The sequence below is a fragment of the Castor canadensis genome, chromosome 4, assembly GCF_047511655.1.
Source record: "Castor canadensis chromosome 4, mCasCan1.hap1v2, whole genome shotgun sequence".
In the NCBI taxonomy this organism is placed as follows: domain Eukaryota; kingdom Metazoa; phylum Chordata; class Mammalia; order Rodentia; family Castoridae; genus Castor; species Castor canadensis.
In genome coordinates this window covers 120412347-120432969 of record NC_133389.1, presented here as the reverse complement: position 1 = coordinate 120432969, position 20623 = coordinate 120412347, and the positions used below count along the sequence as shown (strand labels likewise).

The window sequence follows — 20623 nt, the reverse complement described above, 5'->3', positions numbered from 1 at the left end:
ATGTTTTCTAATAACAAAGGTTGAGTCAGGGGAAGAGTCCATGATAGGAAATTGCTTAAATAAAATCTCCCAGTGGAATATTGTGCAATTTCTTTTACAATATAACAGCTAAATATTCCAAGATATGGGGAAGTGAAACAAAAAGGTCTACTATAAAGTCTATGGCATCGATCTACCATTTGATCCAGCAATACCACTCTTGGGGATATACCCAAAAGACTGTGACATAGGTTACTCCAGAGGCACCTGCACCTCCATGTTTATTGCGGCACTATTCACAATAGCCAAGTTATGGAAACAGCCAAGATGCCCCACCACTGACGAATGGATTAAGAAAATGTGGTATCTATACACAATGGAATTTTATGCAGCCATGAAGAAGAATGAAATGTTATCATTCGCTAGTAAATGGATGGAATTGGAGAACATCATTCTGAGTGAGGTTAGCCTGGCTCAAAAGACCAAAAATCGTATGTTCTCCCTCATATGTGGACATTAGATCAAGGGCAAACACAACAATGGGATTAGACTATGAGCACATGATAAAAGCGAGAGCACACAAGGGAGGGGTGAGGATAGGTAAGACACCTAAAAAATTAGCTAGCATTTGTTGCCCTTAACGCAGAGAAACTAAAGCAGATACCTTAAAAGCAACTGAGGCCAATAGGAAAAGGGGAACAGGTACTAGAGAAAAGGTTAGATCAAAAAGAATTAACCTAGAAGGTAACACCCACGCACAGGAAATCAATGTGAGTCAATACCCTGTATAGCTATCCTTATCTCAACCAGCAAAAACCCTTGTCCCTTCCTGTTATTGCTTATACTCTCTCTACAACAAAATTAGAAATAAGGGCAAAATAGTTTCTGCTGGGTATTGAGGGGGTGGGGGGGAGAGGGAGGGGGTGGAGTGGGTGGTAAGGGAGGGGGTGGGGGCAGTGGGGAGAAATGAACCAAGCCTTGTATGCACATATGAATAATAAAAAATAAAAGAAAAAAATAAAATTAAAAAAAATAAAAATAAATAAATAAAGTCTATGGATGCATTTTACATAGGCAAGGAAAAAATAACTAAATGTGCAGTGAATTTGTTGGCATTTGTTTAAAGATCAGAGACCTAGCACAGAGTAGATGAAGTCATGGTTGGGAAACAGACTTTGCACTGTGGGTGCTTTTAAAGTAAATTTTAGATTGGCATTTATCATGCATACTGTACACTGTATTCTTTACACATTATGGATGTCCAGCATGTATGATATTCACAAAGTGAATGCACCTGTATTGCTGTCACTAGGATTTATAAGCAGAACATTACCAGAATTCCAAATCTGTACTCTGTTCCCTCACAATTATTTCCAGTATGTGGACTTAAACTACCATAGATCAGTTTTGTCCATTTTTGAATTTCATAAAAATAGATTCAACCATTATTTACTTGTGTATTTTTTCCTCCTTCTATTTTGTTACATCACACCTCTTCCTCAGGGTGATCAGGGTCAATGATACCTGCTTAGCCTGGCAGTTCTTTTATTATTAGAGAAATCTAAAATTGACCAGACAGCATCTTAACTCTAATTTAGAAGATTATGTCTCATAATGCCCAATGCCCCAATGTGCTAGGAAAAAAAAAAAACCTCTATCTAAATCTACTTTTCCTATAGATGAGGGAATGGAAAGTACAAATAACCCAAGTGGGCTTGCCAGATGGCCTACAGTTTCTTTCTCCATCACAGATTCTTTCAGTATCATGATATCTTCATATGGTCCAAATAAGAAGGCTAATTGAAATGTAGGCTCCTATTTTAGAACATTTTCTTGCACCAGGCCTTACCAAAAAATAAAAGTCATTGGTGTCACCCAATAAATGGGTTGTATCAGTATTGTCCAATGTGAAATTTTGCCTTCAGACTGAGAACCATCAAACCTTATCCTTCTTTCACATCGATAGAAAGTGCATGTCATTCCATAACATCTAAAGAACTTCTCATTTCTTGTTGATAAGGTCTGATTTGCATGATGTCATCAACATATTGGACAAACATGACATTAATTCCAAAGGCACTGGAGAGTGCTTTCATTGCAACATACTTGCCCTCTTACCCAACTTTATTCTCAATCTCTTTTGATCTAGCTGGTGGTAGACTGAATAAAGTTCCCTAAATATGTCCAAGCCATAGTACTCAGAACTTGTGTGTACTAACTTATATGGCAAAAAGGTCATTGCGGATGTAATTAAGTGAAGGATTAAGTGAAGGATCTTGACATGAGGAGATTATTATTTGCTCTCCAAGTGGACCTCAAGTAATCCCAATGATCCTTACAAAAGACATGCAGGAGTCAAGTCAAGAAAAGATGATGTGAGGGTGGAAGCAGAAGTTGGAGTGGGGTAGTTTGAAGATGGAGAAGGATGACACAAGCTAAGGAATGTAGGCAGCCATTAAAAGCTGTAAAAGGAAATGGAATCTCTCCTCTTCTTTCTTCCTTATAAAAGAATTAGCTCACCATACACTTTGACTTTAGACCAGTGAAACTTATTGCAGACATTTGACTTCAGGAATTACAACAGTTTGCATTTCTTTTGCTCTTAGACACCAAATTTTTAAATAATCTATTATAACAGTGATAGGAAGGTAAGGAACATCCTATTTAGGATTTATACCTAGGCATACTCTTGCACTTTTTTCCAGTACATATTACTACCTAACTATGTACAAGGTCTTCTGGAGTATACTCCCTTTTCTTCCTTAACAATGTCAATAATTCCCCTATTACTTTATGAAGAGACTTGACGCTACTTATACCACTGGCATCCAAGGAGGGAGTTGAAAGTAGATTTTAAAGAGGTTTTTGTTAAGACTGCTCCCTCATTGAAAGCTTCTTCATGGTCCTGAAACAGGACTGGATTCAGTTTGATCTTACAGGGCAACTCTGGAGTCCAGAATACACCACAGATATCCACCTAGAGTGAACAGTTTGTATCACTCTGTTGGTCAGATATCATTTTAAGAATGTCCCTCCAGGAGTGGAAATACTACTTCCTTTGTTTGGCAGAAACAATTCTCTAGAGAGTTTCAGTGTTATGAGGCAACATGCATAGTTGCTGTAGAATGGGTAGATTCTGTCAGTGAAGGTGATATTGCTGAACAACTCCAGAATCAATGACAATATCTACAGTATTCAATATGTGTTTTAAAAGTCTATGTCATATGATGTGTTGGGTGTAATAATGCCATCTTATTTCTTTTGGGTCTATATGCTATATCTTTTCTAGTGTAGTGAAATTTTCTTGTCTGTTGTGTTATTAGTTATAGAGAGAATGCATGAAAGGTTGGTGAAGTGGCTCTAGTGGTAAAGCACCTGCCTAGCAAGGATGAGGCCCTGAGTTCAAGCCCTAGTACTGCCAAAAAACAAAACAAAACAAAAAAACCCTTTGTTGTGGTTTAAACCATTCTTTTAAAACTAAAATTCATGCTGTAATCAAACTAAATAAAAGCTGTGTTAAAATTTAAAAAGAATACATAAGATTATTCTACTATGACTCAAAATTTTTTAAATCTTTTAATTCTATTTTTTAAAAATATATTTTCATTACATATTATTTTGTGAATATAGATTTATGTGAGATTGACTTCTTCAAAATTATGAAATATCATTCTTTACCTTTAGTTATATATATTTTCTAATTTGAGATGGCATTTAACTCCCTTCTATGTTAGAGTTTTTAGAAATTACATGTATGGTAATCCTTAAACTTTTTATTGACAGGCTTTTGAAGATATATACATTGATCAACGAAAGACTATTAAAATCTTGTTAGAATATGCTGACATGATCTTCACTTACATCTTTATTCTGGAAATGCTTCTAAAGTGGATGGCATATGGTTTTAAAGCTTATTTTTCCAATGGCTGGTACAAGCTGGATTTCATGGTTGTTATTGTACGTATTTTAAAGAAAAACCTTGAAAGCTATTTACTTTTAATTTACTGTCACCTTTACTCTTACCCCTTCATGACTTGTATCTCCTTTTTCCCTCTCTCTTACATTTTTAGTCACCAACATCCTAGTATTCTTCATCTGTAATGTTTCACAGCTGTCTATATTGTATCATTCTAAAATGTCTCAAAGCTACACTCCTGGATTAGTGCAAAAAGTCAATTATGAACCCACTAGTAACAGAATAGCTTGTAGCACGATATCTTGAAAAATTTAACAACTTAAAACTTTTCAATTCTATTAACTTAAAATTTAAATAATCTATTCACAATTCATACATAACTTATGACTATTATGTCATAAATAAGTTATGTCATACATAACTTTCACCAGTTTCCAAGTATCATAAATTCTTGTTTTGAAAACTACAATTTATTCTAAGTTGGTGTCTCTGCTCCTGCCACTTTACATCTTCATTTATTCTCCATGTAACAACTAGAGTGACCATTGTAGAAAAGGTGTCAGTTCATGTTGCTTTTCCTCTTGGAACCCTGTAATAAATACCCCATTTCAGTCAGAGCAGAAGTTACAGTCTTTATAATTAAAGACCAATAAGTCTCAACATGATTTGATCTTGTCTCTTGCTTCTTCCCTTCTGTGTTTCCAGTTCATACATTGATCTACTAGCTGACTTCTTGAATCTCCTCAACCTAGCCATCCTAGTGTCTTTGCACTTATTATTCCACCTGGAATTTTGCTGGCTTTTATGTCATGGGGTGAAATGAAACCTTTAAAGTAAAAAACTGGCTATTTAAAATTGCAGCCACTCTAATACTCCCTTGGTTATATTTATTCATTACTATAGCACTTACTAATATTATCCACTTAATTCATTTGTTTTGCTTGCTATTTGCCTTCTCTCAATAAAAGATAAATTCTATAAGAACAGATTTTTTTTCACAGTTTGCTTCCCTCCCTTATCTAACCCTCTGCCTTGAACAATTCCTTTCACATAGTAAGTAGTAATAATTTTTGTTGAATGAACAAATACCTACCTAGTCTACAAACAATGATGGAAAACACTCTTCAATCTGTAATTAATGACCTGCAACAGTAGACCTCTGTCTTCTAAATTAACCTTCTACACCAGTCAAACCACACTATAGCTAAATCTCACCTCCCCGTGTCCTAGTCATTTTATTTGTCCACATCCCTCTATGCCCTATGCTTATATAAATGACTTCCACACCTTAAAGCCCTCTTCAAGTCCATCTCTTTAGTATAGAAGAAAAAAGCAAAGCATGTTCATCTATGTTGACTTGAAGATATAGAAAATATGAAGATACAATAAAAGTTAATCAGCACTCCATCAAACTTACTTAATCAAAATTAGTATTTATTAATCCTAAATTATATATATATACATATTTATAGATATATATACATATATATATATTTACTTTAAAAATCACTTCAAAGAATGTCTACTCCCATTTCCTGCATGGGGAAAAAGAAATGTTTCTCCTTTTTTCCCACTTTTATCTTATTACACTAAATTCCTTTCCTAATAAACTTTACTGCTACTTTGTTACCAAAAAAGTCACTTCAATGTATTTTTATACTTTCTATAATTTATACTTTTGATTTAACGATATTCATATCCTTCTTGGTGCCTGACTTCTGAACTCTATTCTGTATATTTTCTAATTGTAATTGTATATAAGTGAATGCATAAATATATTCCAAATCTTGCTTTAATGAATATTTTGCTTATCATTATGGTATTGCAATTAATCATGAAACTGATTCTTAATCTAATTTCAAATTTAAAAAGATTTAAATATCAATTATTGATCACAAAACATTTAAAATATATTTTTATTTCAATAACAGTTCTTCATTATCCTGAAAATATTTTATTTTAATTTTTAAATGATTTTAATACAAAATGATTTTCTTATAATATTCTGTTGTCATTGCTAAGATATTTTTAAATATACATTAAAATGTTTCAAAGATTTATCAGTAGTTTATTGACTGCAACATATAATAATAAATATCAAGTTCATTTTACATACTATTTCAATTATTATGGTTATATTAACTCTTTTTTTAAATATGTGTAGGTGTTTTGTCTTAGCTTAATAGGAAAAACTCAGGAAGAACTAAAACCACTTACTTCCATTAAATTCCTTCGGGCCCTTAGAGTTCTATCTCAATTTGAAAGAATAAAGGTAAGATAAAAACTTCTAATGTCTCAGTTTTTATTTGTGATTGCTAAATTTCTACAAATTAACAAGTTTTGTTACTCTCACCTATGTCTTTAGCATTATCAATATGACTAAAACCTTTTATTCTAATTCATAAAAAGAGGGGAAAGGTATGGTGGTTATGCTTTTTACAATTTTAGGTATTTATTGCTCATGGAACATGAAAACTAATAAAAATAAGCAGAACAAAACTTAATTGAGAGACAACATATAGTTTCAAAAATGGTATCTTTTTAACCCACATAGATATATATGAATATTGATAATATCTCCATTTAAAAAATGTAACTTGTATCCCCCAAAAAATGTAACTATCAGAAAATGAAGCTTTAATTAATTAACATTTTAAAGTATAAGAACATATACAAACTAAGTACTTACTGAATGAAAGAAAAGTTTAAATTTTAAAATAATTTTACTTATATTAAAACATCATACATCTCACACATTTTTTATTATTGTTGTGCTGGGTGGGGGCTCATTGGAATATTTGCAAAAGTTCTTACAATGTATCAAATATATCACATTTGAATTCTCTTCCCCCCTCCACTGCTCTCTTTCATTTCCCCTACCCCAATTCCAGGAACAGTCTTTACAGGTATCAGTTTTGCATTTACTTACATGTGTGTACATTATTTGAAACGCCCCCCCCCACCTCCTCCAGGCAGAACCTTTTCTGCCTCTTGTTCTCCAATTTTGTAGAAGAAGAAAACATAAAAGATAACAAGAAAAACATGACATTTTTGCTAGTTTGAGATAAAGGTAGCTATATAGGGAGATTCCTTGTGCTGTTTCCATGCATATATGTATACAACCTACATTGGTTCATCTCTACCAGACCTCTTCACTACTCCCTAGTCCTCTTCCCATAGTGGCCTCTGCCAGTTTAAGATTACTGTATTTATTCCTATTCAGTGAGCTCATTCAAACCACATTAAAATTTTTGGTTTCCTTCTCTTGCCCTATCTCTCCTGCACTGTCTCCCCTTAGTGCGACCCATAGGAGCCTGACTAAAGTCACTTAAGATGATGTTCTCCAGTTCCATCCATTTACTTGTGAATGACAAAATTTCATTCTTCTTTGTGGCTGAATAAAATTCCATTGTGTTTAAATACCACATTTTCTTAATCCATTCGTCAGTAGTGGGACATCTTGGCTGTTTCCATAACTTGGCTATTGTGAATAGTGCTGCAATAAACATGGGTGTGCAAATGCCTTTGTAGTAACCTGAGTCACACTTCTCAGTTATGTCCCTAGGAGTGGGAATGCTAGATCATATGGCAGATCTATTTCTAGTTTTTAAAGAAGCCTCCATATTGTTTTCCAAAGTGATTATACTACCTTACATTCCCACCAGCGGTGTATGAGGGTTCCTTTTTCTCTGCATCCTCGTCAACATTTGTATTTCTTTTATGGCCAGGGATGTGGTTTTTAGCCATTTGGACTTCTTCCTTTGAAGAAATCCTTCCTTTAGTTTAGTTGCCCATCTCTTTATTGGGTCATTGATTTTTTTGGGAGTTTAGTTTTTTGAGTTCCCTGTATATTCTGGTTATCAGTCCCTTTTCTGATGTATAGCTAGCAAAGATTTTCTCCCATTCTGTGGGTGGCCTCTTCAACTTAAAGACCATTTCTTTTGTTGTGCAGAAGTTTTTTAATTTCATGTAGTCCTATTTGATGATCCTTTCTCTTAGTTGCTGAGCTGCCTGTGTTCTAGTGAGGAAGTCCTTGACTATGCCTGCTGCTTCCAATATAGTCCCTGCTCTTTCCTATACTAGCTTCAAGGTTTCAGGTCTGATGTTAAGGTCCTTAATCCACTTTGAGTTGGTACTAATACAGGGTGATGGGCATGGATCTAGTTTTAGTTTTCTGCAGGCAAACAGTTTTCCCAGCAACGTTTGTTGAAGAGGCTGTCTTTTCTCCATCATATGTTTTGAGCACCTTTGTTGAAAATTAGGTGAGCATAAATAAGTGTCATACACTATTAATTCTTAATTTTCCTTTCTCCCTCACTCCTATTTTAAAGCCTTTTCTGACAAATGTGCAGAAAACGAATACATTCAACCATATCAAATGGCCAATATTGTCTTTTGAAGGTATAATGGAAAACTCATATGACTCAACGTAATTTAACAAATGGAGTCAATTATCACCGCAAGTAGTAGAATTATGTCAACATACAGTGATTGGTTAGGCAGAAATGGAGGGAAAAAATCCAATTACACTTTTCGTTTCAAAATCATATAGTTGTGTTTATAATTTATGTAGATTATTTAACATCAGTCTGTCTAATTTGATTGCTATTGCCTAATATCACATATTCAATGCTATGGCAGGATCATATAAGAAAATTATTCATTTTTAAGCTGTATTATTTTTGTAGCTTACAATTTATATATTACATTAAGCTGTTATTTTTAAGAAATCATACACTTAAAATTTCACTTGATGAAAAAGGGAGTTTTAACCTCAAAACTTGAGTGATTACTATAAATCCAAAAAGAAATATAAATTACTTAAAATACATGCATTAAAAAATTCAGAAATTTTAATATTTTTGTAGTAATACCTTTACATCATATTTAAGTATCGTTAAATAAGCACATTAATTCTATTTCAATATATGTAGTAATTTTATGATTGGTAATATTTTGTAATTCATATGAATCTATGCATATCTCATTATCACAGGACTTTCCAGATCAATCTATTTCCCAAATGCATTTGATTTACTGAGGTTGGGAAAGAAATATTCTGATTATGTTGCAAATATAGCAAAATTCTAATTATTAGACATCTAAAACAAAAAAATGTAAAATAGCAATTTTAATTTATATCTTAACTGAAAAAACTGATTTCATTAAGTATCACAGAGTGCTTTTAAACCAAAACAAACTCAAACAAACAAGTTGAGAAAGAGAAAGTCACTGAAGAGTTCTCTAAGAGTGAAGATTAAATGACAAAACAGCCAAATTTCCAGCAAGGATACAGTTTAGTGATAGTGAATCTTCATATTCTAAGACCACAACAATGGCCTCAGCACATACATACACACATACACACATGCACACAACTCAAGTGAAAATAAATTTTAAAAGCTTCATTTTAATAAATTATGAGATGATGGTAAAATATTTCCCTAATTAGTTTTGATAGGTGAAAAAAGTGCTACAAAAAGAAGTTGTCCACCCACGACTTAGAGAAAAGCAGAAAAAGATTTTATACAGAAAACATCTCTTTTGTCAGAAAGTAAGCACTACAACATTCAATGCCATATACTCATTAGAATGTCAATGAGGTAATAAGATCACAAAAATAATAACCATGGTTAGATCAAGGTCAGATCTACTCTGAAAGTTCTGTAGTTAAATTTTTCCCACACAAACTGTTTATCGTTGAGTTACATGCTTAAAAAATTAGTCTTTTATGTATCTAATAAGTCATAGATGCTCTTTACTACACAAATACTTGTGTCAATCATATCCACTGCTTTTGTCCTCAAATAAGTAGATTTTTCTGATGGATTCAGTATTTTTTACAGCAAAAGCATTAGTGAATCTTTCAGAATAACTGCAGAGTATCAACAAAAAGCATGTCTTTGTTTCAAATATAAGTGATTAAAAGCCTAATTAGAGTCAAAATATCAAGGACAGAAAACTATGACATATAAATAATAAAGTATAAGCAAAATATAAGTATTTAGTAATGGCTGGGGGAGGGAAGGTTGTAGTCCTTAAGACAGTTCTCTGCCCATTTTCACTTATTTTATATACATTCTAGATAATGTCATACATACACACAGTTTTAAGTATCTTCATATATGCACACAATTTAAGTACCTATACTGTGACCATTTCTGCCCCTATAAAAACTCAGTAAGCTTATGTTAAATCAGTGAAATAAGGATTTATTCTGGTACTTTTACTGTTTGGCTCTGTTGCCTCTTAATGATGTTTTACTATAAATAATTTGAAAATATCATGACTTTTAATGCATATTTTTATTGAAACCGAGTTGCTACTTAGTTAATCCAGTACTTGCACATGGACTATTAAATCTTTAGGTATGACCTTTTTGTTTCATTCCAGTATAATGTTAAATCAAAATTTTCAATTTGATCAGGAATTAAAATAGTTTCATATTTCTTATCTAAAGTTTGCATATACATATTTTTATATGCCAGGTGGTTGTGAGAGCATTGATACAAACGACTTTGCCCACCTTGAATGTGTTTCTGGTCTGCCTTATGATCTGGCTGGTTTTTAGCATCATCGGAGTACACTTATTTGCTGGCACTTTCTATGGATGCATCGACCCAACAAGTGGAGAAAGGTTTCCTGTATTTGAAGTTATGAATAAGAGTGAATGTGAAAACCTTTTGTCTAATGAAACCATGCCATGGGAGAATGCAAAAATGAACTTTGATAATGTTGGAAATGGCTTCCTTTCTCTGCTTCAAGTAGTAAGTACACTTTTTCACCTTTTTACAAATCAATTCTATGTTCATTGTATTTAGGTTGAATACAAAGGACAGAATGTGGATGACTAGTATGTTTGGTTACAGAATGGGATGTGATGGGATATACTATGGTAGGCTCAGATAATAAGACTACAGTTTTTTGGCCCAACTTGGGTTACTTCTATTTTTATTCCATTTAATACTGCTTTGAGGAATTACTACTTTTGATACAGTATCTTGTAGATTGAAGAAGTTGGCCATTCCTCTCTTATTTATCATGTAGTAAAGCACAGACATAAGAGCTACAACGAACTGTGATCCTTGACAGTGTATTTATTTACCATTTACCTACCTATTCTCCTATTTTCTCTTTTTCTATTTAAACTACCTTAAATATTTTGTTATTAGGCATAAATAAAGTAACAGAATTAATAGATAATCTAGCAATGAAAATGTTGAATTCCTCAATTATATACTATATTTGTAGGGTGGCAAGCCTCAGTAAGAAATGTTATACTGTATTAACAATTGAACTTTACTTTTTATTTATCACAGGCAACATTTAATGGATGGATCTCTATTATGAACTCAGCAATTGATTCCGTTGGTGTAAGTACAATATAATCTAAAGGCATTGTTAATGTCCAAGAAGAGTCATTTTTCCAACTTGTGCAGGACACAAGCAATAATTTATAAAGATTAAATACATTTCAGACTGAGTATTTCATGGACAATGAAATCTTTCTAAGAATATGTACAGTGATTGAAGCCCAAAAGACTTATTTGAAAATGAGCACATCTGCAGCAATAATTAAATCAATGAAAGAGATTTTAAAAATCCAAATAAAGCAATGACATTCTTTCATCAATGAGCAAAGAGAAAGCATTACTTCACATAGCATTATTGGATTTTCTAATCATAAATTGTTTTATAAAACATTTATTTAAAGTTGATATCAATGTTGTTTTTATTTTTAAATTCAATTTTAGGTAAATATGCAGCCCTCTTTGGAAAACAACCGCTACGTGTATTTTTACTTTCTCAGCTTTATTATCTTTGGATTATTTCTCCCTCTAAGTATGCTGATTGGTGCTATTATTGCTAATTTCAACAAGCACAAAGTAAAGATAAGTATAAATATTCTTTGTTCATAAATAAATATCATTAAAAATCAGACACATTTCTTAAAATGCCCAGCTTCAAGTAACTGGCTTTAAATTTAGCCTAACTTAATTTTTATTTGGTACTTATCTAATAAAATAATGACTGATGCTCTAGCACATTGTGAAACATCGCTAAAATGTTACCTTGCCTTGCTTTCAATATTCAAAATATGCTCAGGTGAGTTATAAATTACTCATGTTTCTGTATGTGTGTTTTATAAATAATGATATGTTGAGAAATAAATGAATAATATTGTGGTGTGTCTAATCAGTATATGAAGATTTCAAAAATTCTTCCTTCTTTCCTTCCTTTCTATTTTTTTCTCTTTCCTTCTTTTTTATAAGACAGGGTCTCACTATATAGGCTAGGCTAGCCCCAAATTCAGGCTCCTCCTGCCTTGGCCTCCCAAGTGCTGACAGTATATATGTATGACACTATGCCTGCCCCCAACCCCAAAATACTCTTTTACTCTAATATTTTTGAATTCTTCACAGTCATAGGCAGCATGGGCATATTTCTAAGTTAGAGTAACTCTTTCTGCTAGAAATAGAAAAAAGTCGTAAATCCTAGTTGAATGACCTCAACGGGAGTGCTTGAATCAATGATAGAGAATTCAGAAACAGAATTAAACAACCACTGTTTGGTGCCATTCTGTAGAAGTACTCCTTTAAAGCTTCCACAAATGTAAAGGCTTCAAAAGGCATCTAAGTTCAATTAGGCGGCCTACCAGTGACCTATTTTCTATTTTCTATCAAGAATAGGAAAGACTTACCAAAAAATCAAAAGAAAGAAAAACTTTGAAATTCCATTTACAATAATGTTATCAGGCTGGAGCCATGTGCAAAGTCTAATACAGCATTCTTGGACTCCTCTAATCAGCGCTTCGCAGAGAGCTCAGTGACCAAACATGGTTTTGATTGCATGCTTCACCTTACTAAGGCCTTCAATCCACTAGGATAACATACTAAGATTTGCTCCTTGCTTTAAGCTTCATGTTAGTGATCCTTGTGAGAGTTTTCTGTTTGTTTGTTTGTTTTTTTCAGTAGTGTGGGTTGAACTGAGGGTCTCACACTGGCTGGGCAGGTGCTCTACCACTTGGGCCACTCTGCCAGTCCCCCTGTCAGTTTTAACTGACCAGATTCTGATTTAAGACTTTAACAATTTCTAATTGCTAGATTAATGTAACATCCACTTGATATATTTTATATGGCATACTAGAATTAGTACTAGAAACAAAAATTCATCAGTTCTAGAAAGTGCTATGAAGATTTTAGCACAAGGTAATTTTGGAATAATAAGAAAAAGTCTCCCAGTAATGTTTATAAAATAGAGAGTGTATGGATAGAAACATACACATTTGACCAATTTTGTGTATCTCTATTTGTTTAAACTTTGTCTTTACCCATTGAGTTAAATTCTCCCTACTAAACCTTTCCAGATATCCCATTTCTCATTTGTCCCTCTCTAAAAAGAGGAATACTTTGGAAGACTGATAAGTGAAAACAGGGTTGATTACACATAGGAAAGTGTTCCAAAAGATTGCTGAATATAACCCACTACCAGCGAATAGCACTTGTATCTGATATGGATTTTTGTATAGAAAGTCAAACATCTTCAAACAAGATTTTTGTAAAGAATTAAGTCAATAATTGCCACCTTTTCTAAAATACATATTAATATAAGGAACTATTTGTGTTAAACATGATTTTAATGTTTTTCTTCTTTAATTTGTACCAGGGAGGCTCAAATATTTTTATAACAGTGAAACAGAAAAAACAATACCGTGCACTGAAGAGGCTGATGTACGAAGATGCTCCAATACCAGTACCTCGCCCAAAAGTAAGAAAACATCTAAATTTTTTTGAATCTTCAAAAAAAGTTTCCTTTCTTTATTCTCTTTAATAAATGAAAGTTTTAACAAATGTTTTTGATAACATTTATAAAAAAATTATAAAAATATGTTCATTGACAAATGATCATTTTTTTCGTGTATTGTCTTGACTATATATTGTATTTATAGTTTGTTAAAAGCTTAGAGCCTTACTTATTCACCTATTTTGGGAGGAAGCTTGTAGAATCTAAAGATTGAATGTATGGGTTGACTTTTTAGCTGAGTGGTAGAGCACTTGCTTAGCATATGCCAGGTTTGATCCGCAACACCAAAATAAATAAATAAATAAGAGTAAGACTATGTGTGCTAATATATACCTTTTAATAAAACTATTACAATTATTTTCTTTACCCACAGAACAAGTTCCAAGGCTTCATTTTTGATTTGGTAACACATCCAGTTTTTAATGTCATCATCATGGTTCTTATCTGTTTCCAAGAAATAACCATTATGATACAAAGTGATGAACAAAGTCTCCAAATGGACATTGCAGTCTTCTGGTTTGAATTAATTTTTGTTACACTGTATAGTGGCGAATGTATACTGAAGCTCATCTCATTCCGTTGTTACTATTTTACCATTATATGGAACATTTTTGATTTTATGGTGGTAATTTTCTCCATTACAGGTAATATTTTGTTTGGTCATATTTTCATTGGTAATAGCATTTAAGAGTCAAACTATTATAGTTTCTCAAAGTATAGTCTCTTAAGGGGCAAACAAGTGGGGACTTTTTTATTTTCAACAAGAATGCCCTCATTTTTGCATCCATATATGTGTGTGCACATACCTGAAAGATATAAAATGTTAAAAATATATTTCCTGAACTAATAGCTTAGACTTTATGTCACAAACCACTGATAAATGCTTGATTATCCATTTAGCATGTAACATACTCAAGGTTGACATTAGAAGAATCTTTATGTCTTAGAATGATGCAACTTTCAAGCTCACTATTATTCCTTTTTTCTCTACGGTTCAAAAACTGTTTACAAAATTTCAACACTAGAATTTTAAGTTTTATGAATTTGTCACTACTTCTCTTTTATTTTAGTAATCTCATTCTTATTTAACAAATAGATTTAATTATCCTCTTTGTAAATGGATATTGTGCTGTATGCAAAGAATACAGAAGTAAACAAGAGAAGCATTACTCCTGTGGTCACATAGTATATAATCATTAAAGACTACAAGTAACTGACAATACATTTTAATATTATGCTATTAGGAGAAGATAAAGGAAGCAGAGGAGGGATCCCTACCCAGTAAATGGAGGTCAGAAAAAGCATTGAATAACTAGTGAAATTTAAATAGAAACAATCAGATAAGGCAGAGATAAGAAATCAGATAAGGCAAAAATATTAAGCAGAAAGAAACTTCTTTTGTTTGCTGCATACCATGCATACCATGATGTAAGTTCCACAAAAGTAAGGTCAGTATTTAAGAGTTTATTGTGTGAAGCACTATTCTATGGATTTAGTACTGGAAAATGTAGAGAAACCATCTGCCTGAATGTGCTTCAAGAAAATTCACTCATTTGGTTGATAAGTAAAGTAATGCCACTGACTACTGAGGAAAAATAAAAAAAACTTGGGAAATCAAACTTCTTAAAAAGAATGAAAAGAAAAAAAATAAAGCAAAGAAGAAGCTTAGTAGAAAAGTACATGATAGGAAGAACACAGGGGAATTATATAGCTAAAGTGAGAATTACTTACTCAGGGAGATGAAAGCAGGGAAAAAATGGCAGCCAGAGAGAAAGTTGTTTGAATTTAAAGCCCCAGTATCCTGGGTCAAGAATGTGGACTGTAACTATTAAAATAATAAAATTATTAAAATTAAAAAGGTCAAAGACAAAAAGGCTGGCTTTTGAACAGGTTGTTGATGATAAATGTTGAGGTCAAACGAGAGAAAATAAGCTGATTATTGAAGCCTCTAATGAATTTAAGTGAGGAGGAAAGAGTGGATCACAGAGACGAGGAATAGTAGGAAGTAGTATAGCTGAGTAGAATGATCCACAAAGTGTCAGAAATTTATCTTTTAATAAAAATAATGGGAACTAATAGCATGATATGATTCCTATTCTCTATTTCTTACTGGGAAAATAGATACTTTCTCCATCTTTCTTCCCTGAGAAACATAAAGTAGGGGAGAATGAGCTGCCTGGGTGTCAAAATATTGCACAGGAAATAATGTCATCAGGTACAGTCAGATTTTAGATAAGAAAAAGAGTTTAAAAATTTAGTGGTAAGCATGTTGAGAATTTGTTTACCATTAAATGAGGATACCTCTTAAATAATGAGAGCATTTAGAAGATTAAGGAGAAATGGGAAATTTGGTTAGAGTGGAAGATTCACTAAAGCAGTATGGAGGGTAGGGATAGAATAGAATGCTATGAAGAATGTCATCTTAGCAGTGACTAAGTTTAGTAGACATGTGAAGCATGATACTCTCTGTCAGTAAATTATGGTCTTGTTTAGATGCTTCACGGGATTCTCCCTTATACCACCTTCCCAACTCCAGAAGAACCATCCTTAAGTTCTAAAGAAACATTTATTTAATTCATGTTTAAAGCTTCTGGCACTCAAATACTATTTGTGAAGCAAATAAATTATGGTAAATTATAATCTATAGTAGTGACTGAACATCAGACATGTTTGTAATTATATTTATAAGTTAAGTCTTTCTACCTTGCATTATATATTTTATATACATTTATATATCCATATATACACATTAAAAATATCTATCATTATTTACTAAATTATAAAATCTTTGAAATTAGCAATCATATAATATACCTTTGTATATTTGTATGATACTTTTGTAAAGCAGTCAATATAGTTTGAAGTAAATTTTTTAATTCAACAGCAATCAGAAAATAATTGTGACTACCATCCTAAATTATAGATTCAAGTCATCTATGATTTCAGAAGTACTTGTTATATAATCCTCTTAAATGATAGTGCAGAGAATTCTCTTCTAACTTTTGCTAGATGCCCTGATCAGTTAGTATTTAGCTAGTCCAAACTTTCAATGCGCTGCTAAAAGGGAGTGATTAATAAAGGATTAGGAAAATATAGAAAAATTAAGTGCAAAATAATTTACATTCCTATAAATACAATTGTATTTAGGCAATTTTCTTATCTCTTTTTTCTTTTCCCAAACAAAGGACTAATGGTGCCTCTGACAATAGGATACTACGTTGTGCCTCCTTCACTTGTGCAACTGATACTTCTCTCTCGAGTCATTCACATTCTGCGTCTTGGGCAAGGACCACAGGTGTTCCGTAATCTAATCCTTCCTTTGATGCTGTCCCTCCCAGCATTGTTGAACATTGGTCTTCTCATCTTCCTAGTCATGTTCATCTATGCCATCTTTGGAATGTACAACTTTGCTTATGTTAAAAAAGAAGCTGGAATTGATGACATGTTCAACTTTGAAACCTTTGGTAGCAGTATGCTCTGTCTTTTTCAAGTTACAATATTTGCTGGTTGGGATGGGATGCTCAATGCAATTTTCAACAGTAAATGGTCTGATTGTGATCCTGATAAAATTAACCCTGGGACACAGGTTAGAGGAGATTGTGGCAACCCTTCTGTTGGGATTTTCTATTTCGTCAGTTACATCCTCATATCATGGCTGATCATTGTTAATATGTATATTGTAGTGATCATGGAGTTTTTAAGTATTGCCTCTAAGAAAAAAGCCAGGACCTTGAGCGAAGTTGATTTTAGGAAATTCTTTCAGGTATGGAAGAGGTTTGATCCTGACAGTACCCAGTACATAGACTCTAGCAAGCTGTCAGATCTCGCAGCTGCTCTTGATCCTCCTCTTTGCATGGCAAAACCAAACAAGGGCCAACTCATTGCTATGGATCTTCCCATGGCTGTTGGAGACAGAATTCATTGCCTTGACATCTTACTTGCTCTCACAAAAAGAGTTATGGGAAAAGACGTGAAGATGGAGAAAGTCCTTTCAGAGATAGAGTCAGGGTTTATGTTAGCCAATCCTTTTAAAATCACATATGAACCAATTGCAACTACTCTGAAACGAAAACAAGAGGCAGTCTCAGCAACCATCATTCAGCGTGCTTATAAAAGCTATCGCTTGAGGCAAAATGACAAAAATCCATCAGATGTTCATAAAATTGATGGTGACAGTAATGTTGAGGCTTCTAGTGAAGGTATCTACTTTGAAAAAGCTAAGGAAAAGTCAACTATTCAAAGCCAGATCTAATCCCTGCTATCACTTTTCCTTTCTTCATATATCTTCTAAATGTTAAATGTTTAAGAAATCAAAGCAAAGATCAGAGAGTAGAGATAATGATCAATTGTTAACAACTCATGTACGTTAAGCTTGTATTCACAATTCTTCTTGCCAAATTCACTTTTTCACCCCTGTATGTTTAGACTAACCAATCTATCAGGAAAGACAAGGCTTTAATATTGTTTCAGTTAGTTAAAGTTGATTAAATTTTCCATTTGACAGTGCTTCTCTGGTGTGTGCCTGTTGTGGAGGAGGGGAGTGCAAAAAAAACTTCCTTGTATATGTCTAATTAAAGGGTTTCAAGTCATCACCATTAAGACTTAGTTACAAATAAATGAGTACCTTCTTAACATGAAATAGAGAAATGCTACAGGCCACAAGTCATAAACTTGTCTACACTAATGCCAACACAAATGAGGGACAGAGAATGCAGTTCTTTAGAAAGTGCCTTGGCATTTAAACACAGAGATCTGTGGGCTGATTAAAATTACATTTGTGAACGAATGGTTGAAGCCCTATTTTTTTATTTGTTTCTTTTCTTTTTTTTTTTCTTTTTCTGTTTGTGAGAGCTAATGTTGCTATACTGTTCTTGGGCTCCACATCTTCAACAAGGTGGATTCATAGAACAAGAAGCATCAAGGAAGCTATAGTTATGGCCTGTACTTTCCTCATTTTCTTCACATTAATACTGTTTTGAAAAGTACACATTTTTAAAATAATAGAAAAATGTTAGTAGATTCAAATTTTGGCTTACTGTGAAACCGATATATGTTTATCATTTACCCATAATGCAACATTGACAGAACATAATTCAACACTGTAAGAACTGGCAAATTCATGTTATAACACAAATTAGAAAGACTGAAAAACACCAGTTTGTCTAGGGATTTTCAGTGTCTTGGCCCTTAATTGGAAACTGTAGCCACTTCAAAGTACTTTTCTCTGTACTTCATGTATTCATAATGTAAAGAAAGAAAATGAACATTTAAACTATGAGATCTGAGTTAGAAGACAAAAGTGTAACTTTTTTTTATAACATTAGTGTATGCAGATTACTTTCTAACTGCTCATTTCTTTTCAAGTCTTTTTGGGGTTTATTTCATATTCTATAAAGTGTTTTATATTTGAGAAACTTTAAAATCCTAACCATTAGTGTTTACTATTGAAAATATTTTTTAAAGTTGGTCACAAATAATTGTTTTTTGACTTACTCATGATAGCATAGTCATTCACATCCATGTAAATGACTGACAGTTACTCCATTCATGTGAAAACTGATTTCAATGTGCCTACAAACTCATAAAAGGATTCAAAAAGAAATGTCAAGCTTTAAATATGTTGTATGACACTCAATGTCATTTACATATTGATAATTGTATTTTATTATGAATGCATAATCTTGAGCCTTAACTATTATAATCTATTTCTGCTCTTCAGAAAATTAATAACTTTATCAAAATGCCTTTGGAGGATACCTTAAGTAAATGTAATTTTTTGTTGTTTTTCCTCTTACTCTCCATCACACAGTGGGACCAGAGAGGAATCAGTGTTAACTTGGTGACTTCTGGTGCTTGTTAGTTTTTTATTTCTTGGAAATGCAAGAATATGTACATTGCTCAGATTCTTAACAAATCATAGCTTGCTACTCTAAATTGTATAAACAATACAAACTGATTTTAGTTTGAAAAATATTGCTTTTACATGGAAATTGTGTTTTCCAGTAACCTTCAAAAGCTGCTTAAAGATTTATTTTTAACAAAGTATTATAATATATTCTACTTTTTAAATGCTGTAGAAAATAATAAAACAATCTGTTAACCATACTAAGTTTTGCTTGTTTTTCTTTTTTTAGTCAGGTTTGCAACTTTGTAAATTTAAAAAAATAATAGATTTTATGCAAAAATTCAGACTGAAAATTGGAAGGCATCCTTTAGATCACTTGACGCTCTGTGTAATGTGTTAAGTTTTGTAGATAATGGTAATAGATGCCACTTATGGAGCTTACTGTTGGGGTCAGCCTTATTCTAAATATTTATCACACATGAAGCAATGAACTCTCTCATTCATACATCAAAAAAAAAAAAAAGAACCCATAAGCTTAGCAATGTTATAAAAGCTTGTATATGGCACAGAGCTTGTAAGTGGCAAGGACAGGTCTACTTCCAAAAGTTAATGGCTTTTCTCTCTCTCTTTCTTTCTTTCTCCCCTCCCACCCCCCCCCAAAAAAAAAACTGCTAAGAATTTTGGAGATAATTCTTAGAACAAAGGTACAAGGAATACATCTTATAGAAGTTTTTCATTCAACATTTATTGAATGGTGGAGCAAACTCAGAGCTTATCCACACATAAATCTGAGGCTAAGGGGCGTACTGATTACTAAGGCAACATAACTATGCAGGTTACAGTACGTGGTAATTTTTATGATATTTGTGTAAATTGGAATCTTATACAGGAAGTAATGATGAATTCTGTATTGGGAATTAGAGGTGAAATTACTAAAGTAGCTCTGAAGAAAATGGAGGATTTTATCAGAGAAAAAGCTTACTTTATAAAATATAGAGGCACTTACATTTCTGTATCAATTTACGATCAGCTTGTCAAATTAGCAAAAAAGCAAGCAGGGATTTTAATAGGGATCACAT

At 32.8% G+C, this 20623-nt stretch overlaps 1 protein-coding gene across 3 annotated transcripts in view; it reads left to right on the top strand.

Moving 5' to 3' along the window:
• Scn7a (sodium voltage-gated channel alpha subunit 7) overlaps positions 1-19804 on the top strand; it is a 90136-nt gene extending 70332 nt beyond the window's left edge. For all 3 annotated transcript variants that reach the window (XM_074071017.1, XM_020156907.2, XM_074071018.1), the window contains 8 exons: positions 3763-3936; positions 6060-6167; positions 10384-10662; positions 11215-11268; positions 11650-11787; positions 13559-13663; positions 14073-14343; positions 16885-19804. In XM_074071017.1, coding sequence (XP_073927118.1) covers positions 3763-3936; positions 6060-6167; positions 10384-10662; positions 11215-11268; positions 11650-11787; positions 13559-13663; positions 14073-14343; positions 16885-17951 — 2196 coding nt within the window. In that variant the 3' untranslated portion in view covers positions 17952-19804. The remainder of the gene's footprint in view (positions 1-3762; positions 3937-6059; positions 6168-10383; positions 10663-11214; positions 11269-11649; positions 11788-13558; positions 13664-14072; positions 14344-16884) is intronic.
• Positions 19805-20623: the final 819 nt, after the last annotated feature.